The 17,115-nt window shown below is 39.4% G+C and overlaps 1 protein-coding gene across 1 annotated transcript in view; it reads right to left on the reverse strand.

Moving 5' to 3' along the window:
* The window catches only part of IGF2BP3 (insulin like growth factor 2 mRNA binding protein 3), a 118,568-nt gene that overhangs the window by 14,505 nt on the left and 86,948 nt on the right, over window positions 1-17,115 (reverse strand). Inside the window, exons 9-10 of the mRNA XM_051609524.1 lie at window positions 15,247-15,382; window positions 13,272-13,403 (exon numbers count right to left, since the gene is read on the reverse strand). Coding sequence (XP_051465484.1) covers window positions 13,272-13,403; window positions 15,247-15,382 — 268 coding nt within the window. The remainder of the gene's footprint in view (window positions 1-13,271; window positions 13,404-15,246; window positions 15,383-17,115) is intronic.

Raw genomic sequence — 17,115 nt, forward strand, 5'->3', positions numbered from 1 at the left:
TGAGAATAGAAACACGTTCTGCCAGTCGCTTTGGGTGATCGCAACAGTTGCATAATTTACCCTGTGTTTCACACGTACAAGGCATCAGGATTCACAGTCAGTTATGGTGGTTTAAGCCCACGTTTTTCCCTGGATGCAGGTTGCAGCCCAGCACACCCAGGCTCCCCACTGCCCTGTGTGCTTTGTGGCCAGCGGGACTGCAGCGCCAGCTGATTTTTACTGTGGGCAGTGAATCCCTGACCCAAATAACCAGAGCGCCACACAAGCAGCAGGCAGCCCTGGAACAAAGGAGGGAGCAAGAACAATTAGGTCAGGGCATGGGAAGAGGTGGGAACACCCCTTTCAATTTGCCTATAGATCAGTTTAAAATTGTCTCAAAACTACACCCTGAAACTACCAGTCACTTCAATACATATGTTAAACAACTTTCCAGAAGATTACTCATTTCCTCCTCTTATTATTACAAACATTCCATCTATACAAACATACTATGAGTACAAGTACTCATAGTACTTCCTTGCACATGTTCATCGTGGATCCAGGAAGACTCCCAGAAATTTGGAAATACTACTGTAGGCACTTGGTTGATCTCACCACTTCAGAAAACTGTTTCTAAATGGATACAAATTAACGAGGTTTTTTCTAGTTTTGTTACAAGGACCTGTACTACCTGCAGTGGGTGTAGAGACAATCTATCTTTACAACCTAAGTGCAGACAGCTTAGTCACCTCTTGCTTGCTCACCTCCTTGACCCATACCTTCAATTTGTCCACACACACTCCAAGCTCCTGCAACACCCCACTGCCAAAAGTTTTCTCTCCCACATGCAACTCCAGTCACCTGCTTCCAGCTAAACTTTGAGCTAATGCACACAAACTTTTTAATTCTTACAGTACTGCTAAAAATCAAACACGTAACTTGACTTGGTTTTCAAGAATTTACACAGCTTCTACCTAGCTCCACCTCCAGACACATTTCTCTACCATAGAAACAAATCGAACTTCATTAACTTTTGTCTTCAGAGATTTTCTGCCTTCCCCCTCTGTTGCCCATCTGCCTGCAGCACAGTTTTCCCCTCCTCCTTCTTCCCAAAGCTTATTTTCAAGCCACTTTCTTGGCTAGATTCAATTCACCACTGAAATTCCTTTCTGATGCCTCACTTTTAAACATGAAACATGGGCAGCGAAGAATGAAAGACAGAAGATGTGTCTTTCCAACTGTACACGGTAGTGCTCTCCCTCCATCCCTCCTCCTAATTTTGACCTGTTGATAGATTTCAACTTCTTTTTTCTTAAAGGACTTTAAATTTATTTTTTTCTGTGATTAAGTGAGAATCACTAACATTGAACTTCCATTTTTTAAGTAATGATGATATAGATATTTAATAAGGAACAGTGGAGAATCTGTTGATACTGAAACTGTTCATACTTTGCCATTTCTCAAATTCTGGTCTGCACAAGCACATTGGCCCATATGTATAACGAAATTCATGTTCAGTATAACAACATGCAGGATTTAGGGAAATTACGTCCATTTCCTTACCCACACTGATTTTTAACTACTCAAAAACTGTTTGATTTGTTTCAAAGCATGGACCTCAACAACTGCTCTCTTTTTTCTTCTGGCAGAAATCAAGTCTAGCTAAGTCTTTCAAGAGGATATCATAACACCAAGTTCAATTTATTATCTGTCCACCTCCTTACCCACAATAACTTTAAAATCCTTTTGTATTTACTGGAAGACAATCCTCCAAAAGAAACACATCAAAACATAATGCAATGACTACACCACCCATCAATCTTACAGATGCTTCTGGGGATCTTACAAGAAAATCAACTATAATTTAATCCTCCCCATGCCATGCCACGTAAGTCATAGAGCTTTCCAGGAACTTCTAGCATGAGTTATATCAGAAATAGATTCCTAGATCTTAAACATATGTTAGAAGCACTAAATTTAGGGAATAATTTCCCACTGTGTGGAATATGAGCTTCAACATTCACTCCTTTAACAAGGCCAAGTTTGCTTAAACCTATACTTAAAATTTGAGAACTAAATGTGTGTGTTTGTATATATCTTGGAGAATATCTGTCTGAACTGACTCTAGACAGCAACCTGTGATTCATTTTTTTCATTTCATAATGTTAAGGGCCCTAACAGTAAAGTTATTAATTTAGTTACATTTCAAATTTAAATACATTTCAGTCTAAAAGTTAAAATAGTGTGCTTTCATTACTAAAGTTTCAAAGTCATTAAATCAGTCACCAGCTCATTTTTGACAATAGTAATGTCTCCTGTGCATGGACATTTCTGTGCAATTTTCTTCTTTTCCCCATTCACTTCATTTTACCTCCACATAATAAAAGAGTTTGTTCAAGACCAGCCCAGCCCTGGGAGCTAACAGAAATGTGGAAAAAAAAAATCTTTTAAAATAGTAACCTAGGTTCTCCAAGGCATATGGTCCATACATCCATCCCAACTTGTGAGCAACCATGTCAGAAGTCTGTGATGCACAGACCACCTCTGCTGCCTTAGCAGTGTTTGTGGGATGGGCTTAGGACTAGTCCACTCTAACATTGGGAAGGTTCAAATAGTATATACCAGGCTATACACTTTTCTGGGCAGTGGGGTGGAAGGCCTGCATACATTCCTCCTTTGGGGAGGAAAGTTTGTCTCACATGGATGTTCACTCATATGGAGAATTTAATTTCTTAGAATTAAAAAGAAAAAAGCGAGCTCCAGAAACCATGATTCAGAAACCAAGATTTTTTAGTTCTAAGAAACAGATTCTTGAAAAGCATGGTGACCAGAAACAATTAATTCTGTTCATAAACAGCTGATAATACTTGCTTTGTTTCTACAAAATTCAGTATGCTTTAAACACAAAACAAGCTTGATAAGGAATTTTGTCTGTATCCAGCACATTTAACTAATGAAAACAATTTTAAATGCTGGTTTTGTTCATTAATTTGATTCCAATTTCCATCTAAATGTAGCCTGATGAAAATCAGAAGCTAAAAACTAATCAAACAAATAAGAAAAGCACCATTCATCATTTTTTAACATAAAATGGAAAAAATACATTAACCAAACCAAATGGTAAACTACACACTTGTTTAAATAGAAAGATACATTCACTACACTAGCAAAGGGTAGTTGTGCTGGTACAAGACTACACTAAGGCTTTCAGAAAGGTAACTAAAGTACAGATGTAAAAAACTTGATAACTCAACTTAAATCAGATTTCCTGCTTGCTTATTGAAATCATGATTGAAAAAAGTGATCTAACACATGACATGGAAATTAATCGACCCCACTGGGTGAAGTTAAGCAACTGCTTCTGCGCACCAGTAGCTCTAGCATTTTAAGACTAGTCCAATACTTTGTCCAATAGCAGTTTGGATACACCTCCTTCCGTACCTTCTGCAAGTCCCTGAACACCAGCCATCTGTCGCTAGCCTAGGAGTCCCTACAGAACTATTAATTTTTAAAATTATTTATTTTTTTAATTCACATCTGACCTAAGATCTAGCCTAATCTGTAACTAAAACCTGTTACCCCTGTCTGCTTCTCCATTACACCAGGATTTCCTGGAGCCCCTGCACTACAGGTACCATCAGGTTGGATCCCCTTCATTCCAGCCAGACTCTGAAGCCCTATAGAAGTTGTTTTTTTTTTTTTTTCCCCCAGGATAACCACTTTTCTGCTGCAATCCCTGCAGTATTATAGTTTACTCTTAGCTATCTGGCTTCTCAGACCAATGTCTTCAGCATGAGGGCTACTGCTCCACACCAGAGCTAGAAGCTGAGGACTCTCAGCCAAGAAAATTTGCAGATTCACTCTTCTTTCTGCAGCTCTTGCTTGCAGAGTTCAAAAGATTTGTAGAACCCAACAGGCTGCCCCTGGGATAAGCTTACTGTAACACTTCTTCTGCCAAGGCCTACTGCATCAGTCCTACAAACTGGCCAAAATCACACACAAGGAGAGCTTTTCCTGATAGATCATCAGAAGGAAAAGCATTTCTTCTCATCCTGCTCTTGTGTAACAGACAAAGCATGGCCAGGCCAGGATGAAAAATCAGAAATATAAAGCTATGATACTTCAGATTGATGGTGGTAGGTAAAAAAGTAGGTCCTAAGCCACCAGAGCTGGGGGATTGGAGACTGCATTTGGGGAATGGTATTTAAAAACAAAAACCACAAAACAACATACACACACAACCCCACGAAAAAAATCCTCACCACAAAAAAAAAAAAAAAAAAGGAAATTTTGTCTCCTCAGTTCTTCGTCAGGATAAACTCCCTCTCCTCTTGGTTTCAGCTGCTTCTGGGTCAGTTCACAGCTCCCTCAGTCACTATGAGCACGTGATCCCACCAATTGCAGGGCTAGTAAGGGGACGTGTTTGTTGTTTATGTCCTTAGCATTAACTATAGAGCAAGCCTGCCAACACTACACATTTTTTTCCCCCCATCATGTTTTTAAGTGTCTCCATAGACCCCTTGGCTCCATCAAATGTATGTGGTTGATAAATCCATTACAACATTTGGAATAAGGTTGTAAATCTTTAAAGATAATGTATCCACTGAAGTGGACTTTGGGCCAGACATCAATGGGAGCAGAATCAGATCTTTTTCTGGTTTCTAAGCCATCTCCAGTATATGTTTTAATTTACTCTAAATGTGTTGCAAATCAGTTACCTGAGGATTAAACTTTTTTTTTTTTAAATCTGTCATCCATTTCTAGCCAGCACCAGTTTATTTAGCTGTGAGATAAATAATTAAGAACTATTTTAAGGCTGCATGGAACAGCTTCAGCCAATGTTTGGCTACCATCTAGCTGAGTGGATTATAGGTGGTTTGTTTTTTAAATAGTAAACAAATCCACTTTGTAAAGAAATAAAACCAGTAGATGAGTGCATTAAAAAGTTCTCTGTTGCCATTCTTCCTCTTTCCCAATTGCCATGACCCACCATTGCCAAGCCAAGGAGGATTTACACATGACTCCCTTGGTCTTCAGACTACCCTAAGCTTTGTCAGGAAGTGAGGTATAATTTTATTCAAGCACTTTACCAGACTCAAAGCCAAAATTTAAACCATGTTTTTGCAATGCACTGTGAAAAGTTATACTGGCCTACAGCTATAATAAATGCTCCTATTTATTTAGTGATAAAAACTTGGAGCCAAGGCGAAACCAACATTGTGCCAAGTATCCTTTAAAACATTCCAGTAGGATTCAAAGCATTAATAAAAAAATAAGCTTTTGACACCAGTGAAAGAAATCCCAGAGTATTTATTTTCCAATACTAATGCTTAAACTTTTAGTTTAAGCCTTCATTGGAAACAAGAGGCTCATTAAAGAAAACTTACTTCAAGTCTTAGTAGATAGGTCTATCATTATCCATAGTTTTACAATATCCTTGCAAATACCTCTTGGGTCACCATCTTGTACACCAGCTAACATGGTGCCACCCATGTAGGTTAACAAACTGAAGCTTGAGCTCCCCCAATCCTCCTAGCTTTTTGGGTTTATTTAGAACAGACTTAAGCTGGGATTGCAAGTCTAAAGCCTCCTGCCATATTCACTATCTGCAAAGCCAGGACTACATGCGGAGGGTAACAGGGTCCTTCACTGCTGAATTCAGTCAGTCAAGAGCTAACAAAAGAATCTGAAAGACAAAGAGTGTATTTGTAACTTCACTTCGGACATGCTGAATCATCACTCATTTTCCCATGCACAAACTACACTGCCACCATCCATCCACCCAGATCTTCATCTTCATGTGAACCCTCGATTTATGTGAGAAGGATTTCCATGCAGGACAAGGAACTCCCTCACAACAGCTTCAACATTATGTTTACAGAAACCTTCTCCTGGTGTGGCCAGCAGCTCATCACACGTCCTGCCTCCACCATCTGAGTCTCTGGGCTGGCAACCTGCTGTTCAGAGCAGAGCTGTCCCCCCTTTGCCCCACAAGCATTACTGCTGCATCATGTAAGAAATGCTCATGTCATCAGATGAACCAAAAGCATGGCCCTTTCTGGTGCAATCAGCTCACAGCAAGGCCATGCAAGCTCTACCTCTCCCTCAGCATCAGTCCTGGACACTCAGAAAGTATGCTATGAACAGTGAAAGCCCTCTGTCCAGCTAAATGAGCTGGTCCTCTCCTCTTCATCGAAAACCTAAGCAATAACCCCACCTGCATTTCCAATTCAGGGGCTACTGCATTTCAACACCTGAAACTCGAACACAGCTGGTTGTTACACAATGGTCAGTACCTTAAGTGTAATGCTACTAAAATCACCTCAGTACTACTCACTCCACTTCTTGGCTCTCCACTTCAGTGCTTTTCATCACCACCATCTTCTATCTGGCAAGCCACAGGTATCTCCCCAGGCTACTAGAAATCACTAAGAGGACTAGACCTATCAGAATTGTTTCCAGCATGAAAACTTAGCCAGGAACAAGGGGGTAGAAATCACGGAAGTGGAGAAGGAACATTTTCTGGCAGGCTGGTTATAAGGCATTTCACAAGCAGGAACAGGTCTGACATATTTCTCAATATGGCATGAACTTTGTTTTTGCAAAATCTGATTGGCCACAATGCCAAAAAAGAGCAATCTGCCACCTTTTATTCTGAATAGACAGCCAAAAGTAAAAATCAACATAAGGAACAGATTGTGAAACTACGTAAGCAGGAATTTTGCTGGTCATTCACAAGCAACAAGCATAAGTATTTGGTGTTGCAACACTGCATGACCACCAAAATAAAAGAGCTTATGGGTAGAAACACTTCCACTTCAAGAAACATGGCTGTGACACACCACCCATGTGGGTACTCCGGACTCCTAGAAATCTGCCTGTGAAATCTGTGGCTTTAAAAGATACAGGTGCTCATCTGCTCTGATTTACACTGCTCTCAGATTCCTTGGCAGCTGCAAGAAAAACAGGTTGTGAAAACACAGAAAGGTCACTTATTTTTTCCATTGTGTTTAACAAGCAAACAAATGAGAGATGGAGCCAGTTACACCAGAATGAGGACTTGACCTATTTTTGCTTCTGGCCTGAAGGAACTCAGCACACTCTACTAACAAAATATTATTTGGCACCCTAAGGATCAAATTTCCCATTTAGCTTAACATTCAGAAGATGCTGAGCCTAGTACTTAGAGCTCGGGAGTCTGAGACATTCAGGGGAACCCAGATTAAACATCCTTCCCACAGGACTCTGGGAGCAGGGGACCAACACAAATTCTTACCTCTTGACACAAAGAACTACAAATACCACTACAAGTATTCAAACCTGCAGTGTGGAAGAAGCCATATTTGTTTTTAAAAGTGCACCTTCCTAGTTAGTGAACGATGCTACTTGCATTATGACAACCTCAGAACTGTAAAAAGAGCTATTAAGAAAAACTGGAGGCTTCAACACCTCAGAAAAAAACCTGTCAACTTGCCGGATCTTTGTACATCATATGGCACCAACTGCATTCTTGCTTCCTTCACTGGGCACAGTCCATCTCTAGAGGCAGAATAGTTTCTGATTACTTTGGAGACAGGTCCCTGCCAACACAGCATGGCATGAACAGGAGACTTCTAGGTGGTGGAAGAACCAACCATTTTCTCCACAGCACAGAACAATCCCACTACGTTATGCACCATTGAGCAAGTTTCTTAGTTGTCAAAAAAGCATCATTAATGAATTTAAGAAACTAAGCAGCAGGAAAGGTGTATTCAAGGCACTGAGGTTACGAGCTTCAAAAGAAATCTTATTAGCTGGCAGTGTGATTTTCAGACAATGCTGTTGTCCTATAGTGCCCTCCTCAAGATTGTGTGTGCTGCACATACTTGGTTTTCATTTCACCGATATAAAACCATTTTGTAAAAACACTGCCAAATCCTTCTTCCTTCCAAAACCACATCCTCTTTTGGCTGTAGGACAGCTCCTCACAAAATCATCCACTGCTTAACAAGCTAGCCAAATTAGAGCAAAGCTACTTACGACTACATATATTGTAGCTGTACATACATTACTAGCCTTGGGTAGTTTAGATGTAACAGTTGCATGAGCTAATCCTATCCAGACCCAGACATCCAAAAGAGCCCAACTCCACCAAGTAAGAGTCAAAGTACCTTGAAACACAGGACAGTTTTTCCTCTTCCTTGTGTCTCATCTATGCTCAGGGCATCAAATGAAGGCCCTCAATGAAGCAATTTTTTCATTTTAAATTACTTTTCTTTCCTGCCAAAAGCACAATATGGTTATTTCTTCTCTCACATCTATGCAATATAGAAGATCTCTTCTTTACTGTTATTAAGAAAATTACTGGAGAATAAAGAAGGAATGTCTTGATCACAACATCTTCTAAGGAGAAAGTTTTCCATTGGCATGTTCCTCACCTGCAACAAAAAGCTTCAAGAGATGGCAAAAAGAATAAAGGAAAGCAACCTAGCTGTACTAGATCTTTTTTTGTCATGAGAAAATGGTGGTTTGATTTTGTGATTTTGTTTACTGAAAACTACCTTGTCTTTTTCTTTTCTTTCTTGTTTTTCCTTCCTAGAAGCCAGCATATATATTGCATAACCTGAAAATTAGCTGTGAAGCTAAATAAAAGGTTAGAAAGAGCACATTTTGAAGGTAGAGCTTCAGGAAGCTGCAGCAGCTGAGCAAAAAGACCAATCAACAGTCTTATTGCGAGCAGAGGAGCATCTCTACACCTTAGCTACCTTTCACAAACCTGTCTCTTACAGTACCTTGCAGATGCAGATGGACAGCTGGCATGCACTCCTCTTGTGAAGGAATGCTGCCTGCTTCTCACCTTCCTATGAGTTTGAGGACATCTGCCATGACACAGGCAGGGACCCTTACCTGAAGAACTAATTCTACTGCCCTGTTTCAGGACTTCAAGGGCAGGATGAACCCTCTACAGGTTAGCCCTCCTTCCCCCACTCCCTTGGGCTACCAGCTCTCAGACTCAAAGGCTACAAATGAATGCAGCAAGATGAACAATCAAACATGCAAAGTTTCAATTATAAAAGGAAAAATGCAACCTGCTTCACCCTAGTAGACGGGCCAAATGTATTTGATTGCTTAACTGTACACAGTTGAACTCTAAAACAATGAGTTCTTGTTTGGAGCTTTAAATCTTCAGCATTGCATGAGAACAAACTTTTATTCTTGAGAGACAAGCATGTGAATTTTTTCCCCAAAGTTTTAATGAAGTTATTGCTTCTGTCTTCTAAACAGTTTTGAGAAGTACAGTTCTGCATCTGAAGCAGTTTGGCTGGAAGGTTTTAAAAAATTTTTTGTGGTAATGTATCTTCTGGAAAACATGAGCACAGGGTACATTCACTTTTGCAGAACTTTTCCTCCTCATACAAATCCCAGTTCTTTGTGCAGGTGCTCAGCTTATGACATTCACTACCAGTGACAACGGGCAGACTAATGAAAACATTTGAAATTGTGTCAGAACTGCAACACACACAAGCATTTAAGTGCAGAGTTAAAGAGAGAGATTTAAGGGTAAAGAGAAAGTGGTGGTTCTCCAGACCCAAAAGCAGCTGGACAAGACATCAGCTACAAATAGGTACAGAAAGTCTAATGGTCCTTAGTATGGTCACACAAGGGCATACATTTTTATTTTTTTTTAAATTAGCTTTATCCTATCACCAGGATCATAAGAGTAAATTCAAGCCCATTTGACATTAATGAGAATTTTAAGCTTCTAATATTCTTAACAAGGACATTTCTTAGGTTCTTTCTCAAGCCCTTCTTTTTCCTCAAACTTAAAACATTTCAGTGGTTCCCATATGATTTGATTTACCTATCTTTTAGGAGGACAAAGTACACAGAACTTAGATTTTGCAAAAAGAGAAAAATTCAGGAATCAACACACAATGTACAATTCCACTGTACCCTTTTAAATGGCCACACACAAATGGGAGCTTTAAACAGGCAAACAGTTGGAATTTGCAAATACATTATAGTTGCTATATTAAGAATTGTTGCCAGTGGTAGATAAATATATAAAAAATAATTATCTTGCATTACACATGTGCAGCAGACATGCATGCACATGTGTTTGTATCTGTAAACAGACAGACAAAGGACAGCCTGTGCCTTCCTATATGGACTCCACCGCCATGACAAAGGGTAAAGCAACAACCAGCTTCTTAGTGAGACCAAAACTGCATCTCATTAAATTAGATAAGGCTCTATGCAATAAGACTTGGCTGTTCTCTATGATAGTTCACACTGGTGTATACAGACCATAAAAAGTGAGGCATCTCAGTCACCTAGGAATTGTTCTCCTGAATGTGACCCAGTTCAAGGAGCTAAATGCAAACCAATGTTTGATAACATTGCCTTCTCCTAAGTTTGCGACACTGGAGTACTCCTGAAGCAGCTGGAGAACTGTGTTTCTGCTCTTGTCAAATATGCCTTAAAGTTTCACATGAAGAGGGAGGACAGCAAATGTTAACACAGTAACACCTATCAAATAACCCAGTCTCAAAATCCTGAATACTCAGTTTTAGGAGCATTTGGCTGTGTATATATATATATTTTAATATATATATATGTGTGTGTGTGTATATATATATGTCTGTTCTGACATGTCCCTCTGGCTCCGTAACAAAATCCTAGATCTGTTTACTATGCAGATTTTTGTCTTTCCACCCATATAAAAAAGCAGCATTAGGAAAGTGACAGAGACTTGTTCCAATAATTAAGATGATGTCTCCGTTTCTTTGGAAACAATTCCTACACAATGTCACAACAACACTTATTAGAAAACAACACATAAAGGATCAGCTCCTTATGGAAACTCTTCTTCAAATGCTCAGAGCTCGTCCACCTACCCCTTCAGACCCAAGGGAGAGCCACTTATGAGTCTATCACCACAAAAAGGTGAAGAAAGGGTCCATACATTCCAAGATATTCAGAAGCTTCGTATCCCTCAGACACATCATAGTGGGGTCCCAAAGCCCACTATATGGTTTGTAAGCACACATTCACAAAAGAATTTAAGTGAAATTAGTTGCCAAGGGACCCCCAATGATGCTGATGTAGCTGAAATTGCCGAGGAACACACCTTCACTTAAACAAACAGGAGACAGGGAAGAGCCACCCATGTCCAGCCCTGAGCAGAAGACAAAACTTGCACTGACAAAAATAAGCAGAACAGCAGCATGATACACTTACATCTTGATGCCAGTAGTGTTTTCAGAAAGGATTTTCAGCTGCCTGAAAGAGATATCCTCAATTCTAGCTAACCAGTCTTCCCAAGCATGAAAGGACATCCACTCAAAAAAAGCTAAAGGGACTTGAGTTGCCCAAACACTTTTACCAAAACTCTGAAACTGTAAGTTCATCCCTTCTTTTTGCATGTTAGCTTGTCATACATCTAGACTATCTGGAAGGAGAGCTCATTCAGAGGACTGAGCTAACAGCATGAACAGAGCATGAGAGTTCAGGCAGTGTGGTCCTTCCAGTTACAGAGAAGTTCCCACACTTCCACACAGTGACACTCGTTTCTCAATGCCTTTTTCCAGTTGTCACTATTTCCAGAGATCCTATCAAGCCAAAAAAGTTGCATTAGGGAAGGGGCAGGGAAGGGGGGTAGAAAGGTGCACTGGTAACAAAGAGACAGGCATTAATAAGATTGAAATCACCAAATTCAGCACTCTTTAGGTTCACATTTAAAGCAAAAGCAAGAAAAGAAAAAGTGAAAATGAAATTAAAATAAACCAAGTGAGGAACAGAACGGTAGGCTTACAGTGTGAATCTCAAGAATGGCAAAGTAGTTTGCAGATCTGGAGTAAAAAGAAAGAAAAAGCTACACTTTTCATACACTATAGTTATATGCTGTTAACAAATAACTTCTAGTTTCTCTTAAAGAATAAATAAATGCAGACAATCCATTACCACATTTTATACAGCAAAATGAAGCAGAAACCTGTATTTTTTTTGTTTAGTCTGCCACTCTAATCAAAGTGAAGAGGGACTGGCGGAGAGAATTTGTGTCATAGAGGCACTGCTAGCAGCAGTGAAATAAACCAAATATAAACATATTTCCCCTGTAGTTTTCATTGGAGCACTTTTTCCTGATAAAGCCACTATTATATTCAATATAGTTTACAGTACATTCATAACACCCAAGTTGTTCATTCCCACAAATAACGCTACAAGTGTGGAATTTTTCCTGTTCCTTGCGGTGACATTTTCTTGGCTTCTTCCTCTGGGAAAAATATTTAAGCAATCACTTCCCTTTAACGCAATATATAGACCCACTTGCATTATTTGATTAATGCACAGTGTGCTGTGCTGCATTTTCACTTTTCTAGTTCAAGCAGTCTCAGAATCAACTCTAGAAGTTACTGTTGAGAAAAGAGAGCACTCAGTTACATCAGAGTTTGTAAAGCTCTGATATCCACTTGTTAATTCTGAAAATTCTTCTTCCATTGAGTAGCCAAAAATGGTCACCACCAGAACCAGGGAAGAGAAATTAAAAATCACTTTCTCTGTGTAATGAAGTTGTCTTTTCTTGACTAGCAGATCATGACCTCTTTCCAGAAAGGCTCTGGAGCTTTCTGATACAACAAATTATCTTCTGCTCCATAGCAAAAGACCTAATTTATGATTACTATCCAGCACTGGGTTTGAATAAGATTCTACTGAATTTTTTCACTCACATATTTCTTAGAGAGCAATGTGTCAAGTAATTCACAGCTTTCTGGAGATAAATCTGTGTAATTTTAATCCTATATACTTAGCAGTACTGCATTTCAACAGGGCTAGTGCATTCATTAAAAAACCCTACATTCGAGCAAACATTTTAGCTTTGGATTCCCACTTTATGACAAGACAGTTTTTCCCTGCATACCAACAGGAACATCACTGCAGACTAGCATTATTAATTGCAAATTCTGGCAATTTAAAAAATCCATTTTATATGGGATTTCTTTCTGTAGTAATTCAAGTTCCCTAGAAAATAGCATTTAACACTTTTCTAAGAAACACTATTTTCTGGTTTCACTGAGCGTTTCACTGAACAACCAATGTCTGTTCCTTGCCATAGCCACACAAAATGTTTTCGGTGTACAAGCAGAAAGACAGACAATACTGAAAAAACTGGCAGAACCCAGCTGCTAAAATACCCTTTCCCAGATCTTTGAGGTAATTTGGCAAAAATACAGCCAACTGATTAGTTTCAAACAGCAGCATTGTACAGATTAGTATCACCAACCACTAACCAGCCCAAATCAGAGACTTACCCCAAATGGTGGATATGAAGCAGCAGCTGCAGCAGAGGCAACACTCACTGCGGGAGGCGGTATCCCTGAAGAAGAAGGTGGGAACAGACCCAAGGCATTCAGATTTAATCCAGGAATTAAATGTGCTTGAAGCTGCAATAGCAGAAGAATTATTTAAGATTTACAATCCTGGTTATTAAAACTTTAATCAAAATCCTAGTTGGCATAGGCTATTAACCTTTTCAGAAGATGTCAGTACATTATTAAAAAGAAATTTCATCTCCATTACCCAAAGGACTCTGCTTCAAATCTATTTCCCAGACATACGCACAGACAAGTAACACGAAAAACATGCAGTCGGAAAGGCAGTTGGGAATCACTTGCTACAACTCAATTAGTAAAACACATGACAAACCGTACAGCAAATTCAGGCAACAGTACAATTTACTTTCAGAGTGAACAAAATTATCAGAGAAATAATTATAGTAATTTCAGCTTTATACCAAAATGACAGCCCTGTAGAAACAGAGAAAGCCCATGCACAAGCCTTGACTTTTCATACACTGGAGGGCATACACCACACTAAAAGCCCATTCTCCCTCCCATATCCTTTCCCTCCCATGCCTTGCAAAAGATGAAGTAAAATAACTCCATTTTTCTGCTGGGAAAGCATCAGCTATAAAGCTGTATGCCCATTCTTTGACCACACTTAGGAAGACTGGCAACATCATGTGGTAGGATGCATTTGTTGTCCATGACACAAAAGTTGTCTGTATCCTTTTCCTCTTTTCCAGATTATTGCCCAGTAGCATAATTACGCTTTAGAAACACCTCAGCTGGAGACAAACAATCTCAGGCCATCAAGATATGCCAATCATGAGACATCAAAAAAACCCTCAAACCTAAAAACTACCCTAAAAATCACTACTAAACTTGAAATCCTTCCAGTAACAGAGGTAGCTTTCTGCTTACCACACCTTTATCAAACAACAGAGGAACCTCAAGCTCACCCCATGCTCCTGCTCACTACATGAGGGAAAAATGCACCCCTATGAAATCCCTTTGTTGTGTCCTTATGTGCAGTTTGTGTGCTGCAATTTGCTGATAGCATGAGAGCTAAGGAGGAAGCGGGGAGAATATTCTCTCTGGCTAGTAGGGAAACCATGAATAACAACCATTTCTAGAAAATCAGAGACTACTGTAAACTGGAAAAAATCTTTCCAGGCTGATTATAGACTGTAAGATTTGGATACACACACAGAATGCTCTTCACAATCTTATAAAAAAAAATCTCAATTTCTCAATATGTATTTGTAATAATTTGGAAACTAATGAGGTGTGTTGTTTTTATTATATATAATCACCAGTCATCTTCGAATAAATAAATGCCTTTATAATCTAAATCAGGAAAAACCTTAATAAAGCCTTATTAAATTAAATAATTGAAAACAGGCTACACACTTCCATATGTTTTTATGCTTTTAACACAAAGACTAAGAATCACTACTTTAAGAAACATACAAACCAGAACACATAAGCCACAACAGTACATAAACATTCCTTTAGGTTTTTGCAGCAAGAAAAAAATGAAATGCTCAATCTAAACTTCTCAGTTCCCTGACTCAAACTAGGAAAAGTCTTCACTAAAATGACATTACGCATAAATACATAATAAAAAACCTCACCCTAGCCCCGTGAATTAACACCAGAGGCAATAAAGAGAGGTTGAAACAGGGAAATTCTAATTGATTGTTGGGATAGAAGTTTTGACTGTGAGAACAAGATGACAGCACAGGCTGCCCAGAGACACTGTGGAGACTCTATCCATGGAGATGTTCAAAAGTGACAAGTCCCTACACAACCTCATTTATCTTTGAAGCAGACCCTATTCTGAGCAACCCCCCTGCTGGGCCAGGAGACCTCCAGAGGTCCCTCACACCTAAATCTTTCCATGTTTCTAGTTCCACAAAGGGTTAAATGCAACAAGACAACTCACATTCATAGCAGCAATATCATTTTCATAGGACTCCCTGATTTTCTTCATAATTTCTTCCTCAGCCTTGGCACAAGTTTCAATACTGCCTTTTACTGTAATGGTCCTTTCTGGATTATAAAGTGTCAAGTCCTGCAATCTGCAGATCAAACAGAAGCACAGTTAATTAGCAAACAGTGGAGGGTAATCCAGATTTATCGTTTGAGTGCCATGACATCCAAGCATGTAGAGTTGCCCTCCAAAGAGCAAAGCATCAAGTCATAACAGGGCTCACACACACTTCTCGGAGAATCTGGAGGAACTCCATACGCACAAAAAAATGCAACCCAAACCACCAGAGAGATTTGGCATCAACTATTGGAGTTGTCCTTTAGGTGCAGCACAAGATGGAAACCATCACGCTGCAGAGCAGTGCAGCACTGTTCAGTTTCACTCTCCACACCAGCCTTTCTAAAAGACACTTCAGACATCCCAGAAAAGCAGAGTGTAAGAAACACTGTTTCTTTGAGAACAACAGCAGATTGCTTAAGGAAGAAGGGAGGGAAAGCCCAACTCTCAGTAGAACTGCAGCAGAGCCTCCAAATCCTCACAACAGGAAAACCAAAAGTCAACTTTGCCATGGAACACTAGTAACTCCTCAAGGAAAATATAGGGTTACAGCCTTGAACTAGCTAGCAAATGCTGACCTGCTATGGTAAAATGGAAGAAATCAACTGAGAAGCCATGGCATACCAATGTACTGAGAAAAGTTGTGTTGGAGGGGTGAAGACAAAACCAAATAAAGTCAGAGTAGGATGCAGGAAGGGTGAGGAAGCCCATGGTAGGAAGAAGAGAGGAAGAAACATGCAAGGCTTGTTTTCTTGCACAGTGGGTAGCATGGCAACCTGCACATCTCAGTTTAGCAGCAGCAAGGGCAACATACATCCACAAAGCAATTCCTCAGTTTCAGCACTGAGTTACTGCTTCAGGAAGGAAAATGGTGGAAAACACCGCAAAGAAGAGAGAAAACACTTTCCCAAACAAGCTGTCTTACTTAAACTGTATGGACAGGCTTATTAAAAAGCCTAAATAAAGAGATCAGGAGAAGAACTAATTAGACAAAGCAGAATAAATGGACATATATGCACTCTTATGTGCAGATTAAACCAGGCAACTTCATGGGGCTACTTCAGGCACAGCATGACTAGTATCTTGAGGCCAAGATTTTAATGCCAATAAACCATTAACTTGCTAAATTAAAAAAATACTCTGCAAGTGTTTACAGACAATGTGTTATTTGTGTCATCATCAATAAAGCCAAGTTGGTTTCACTGAATGAAGACCATTATCCCATTTACTCTGTACATATTTTTTTCTTTAAGAAATAGCAGTAACAGTCTGTGTACCATTTGCAAACAAAATGTTTATGCCAACACATTTGAGAGAGCAAGCTGGCCTCACAAAATATATTCTTGAAACAGAATATCTTTTGGGTGCTTTTTCTCCAATTGATTCTCTTCTCTTCCTTAGACTAATTCAATAAAATGTTTACATACCTTCAGGAAGGTGTCAGGTTCATTCATTCATTTTGAATTTCTTATTTCTGAGGAACCTCATTCACTCTTAGTTTCCTTGTCTTCACTTGAACTATTTTCTGCAGTACACTTTGTCTCCTGCATGTATTCACACCTCTTCATACGTCTTCACATGTCTTCCAAACTTTCTCCCTCTCCTACAGCCTATAAGCCTTATTCTCATCCTTTTTGGCTAAAGCCTAGATCCAAGATGCCCTCAAATGCTCGGAAGTTTATGCCAAAGTATTATTTATTCAGAACAGAAGGTTCTTCTGAAGATATTGCTTCAGGGTAAAACTACTATTAACTGCCAAGCTTC

This window comes from Apus apus, chromosome 2 (genome assembly GCF_020740795.1).
Source record: "Apus apus isolate bApuApu2 chromosome 2, bApuApu2.pri.cur, whole genome shotgun sequence".
Lineage (NCBI taxonomy): Eukaryota > Metazoa > Chordata > Aves > Apodiformes > Apodidae > Apus > Apus apus.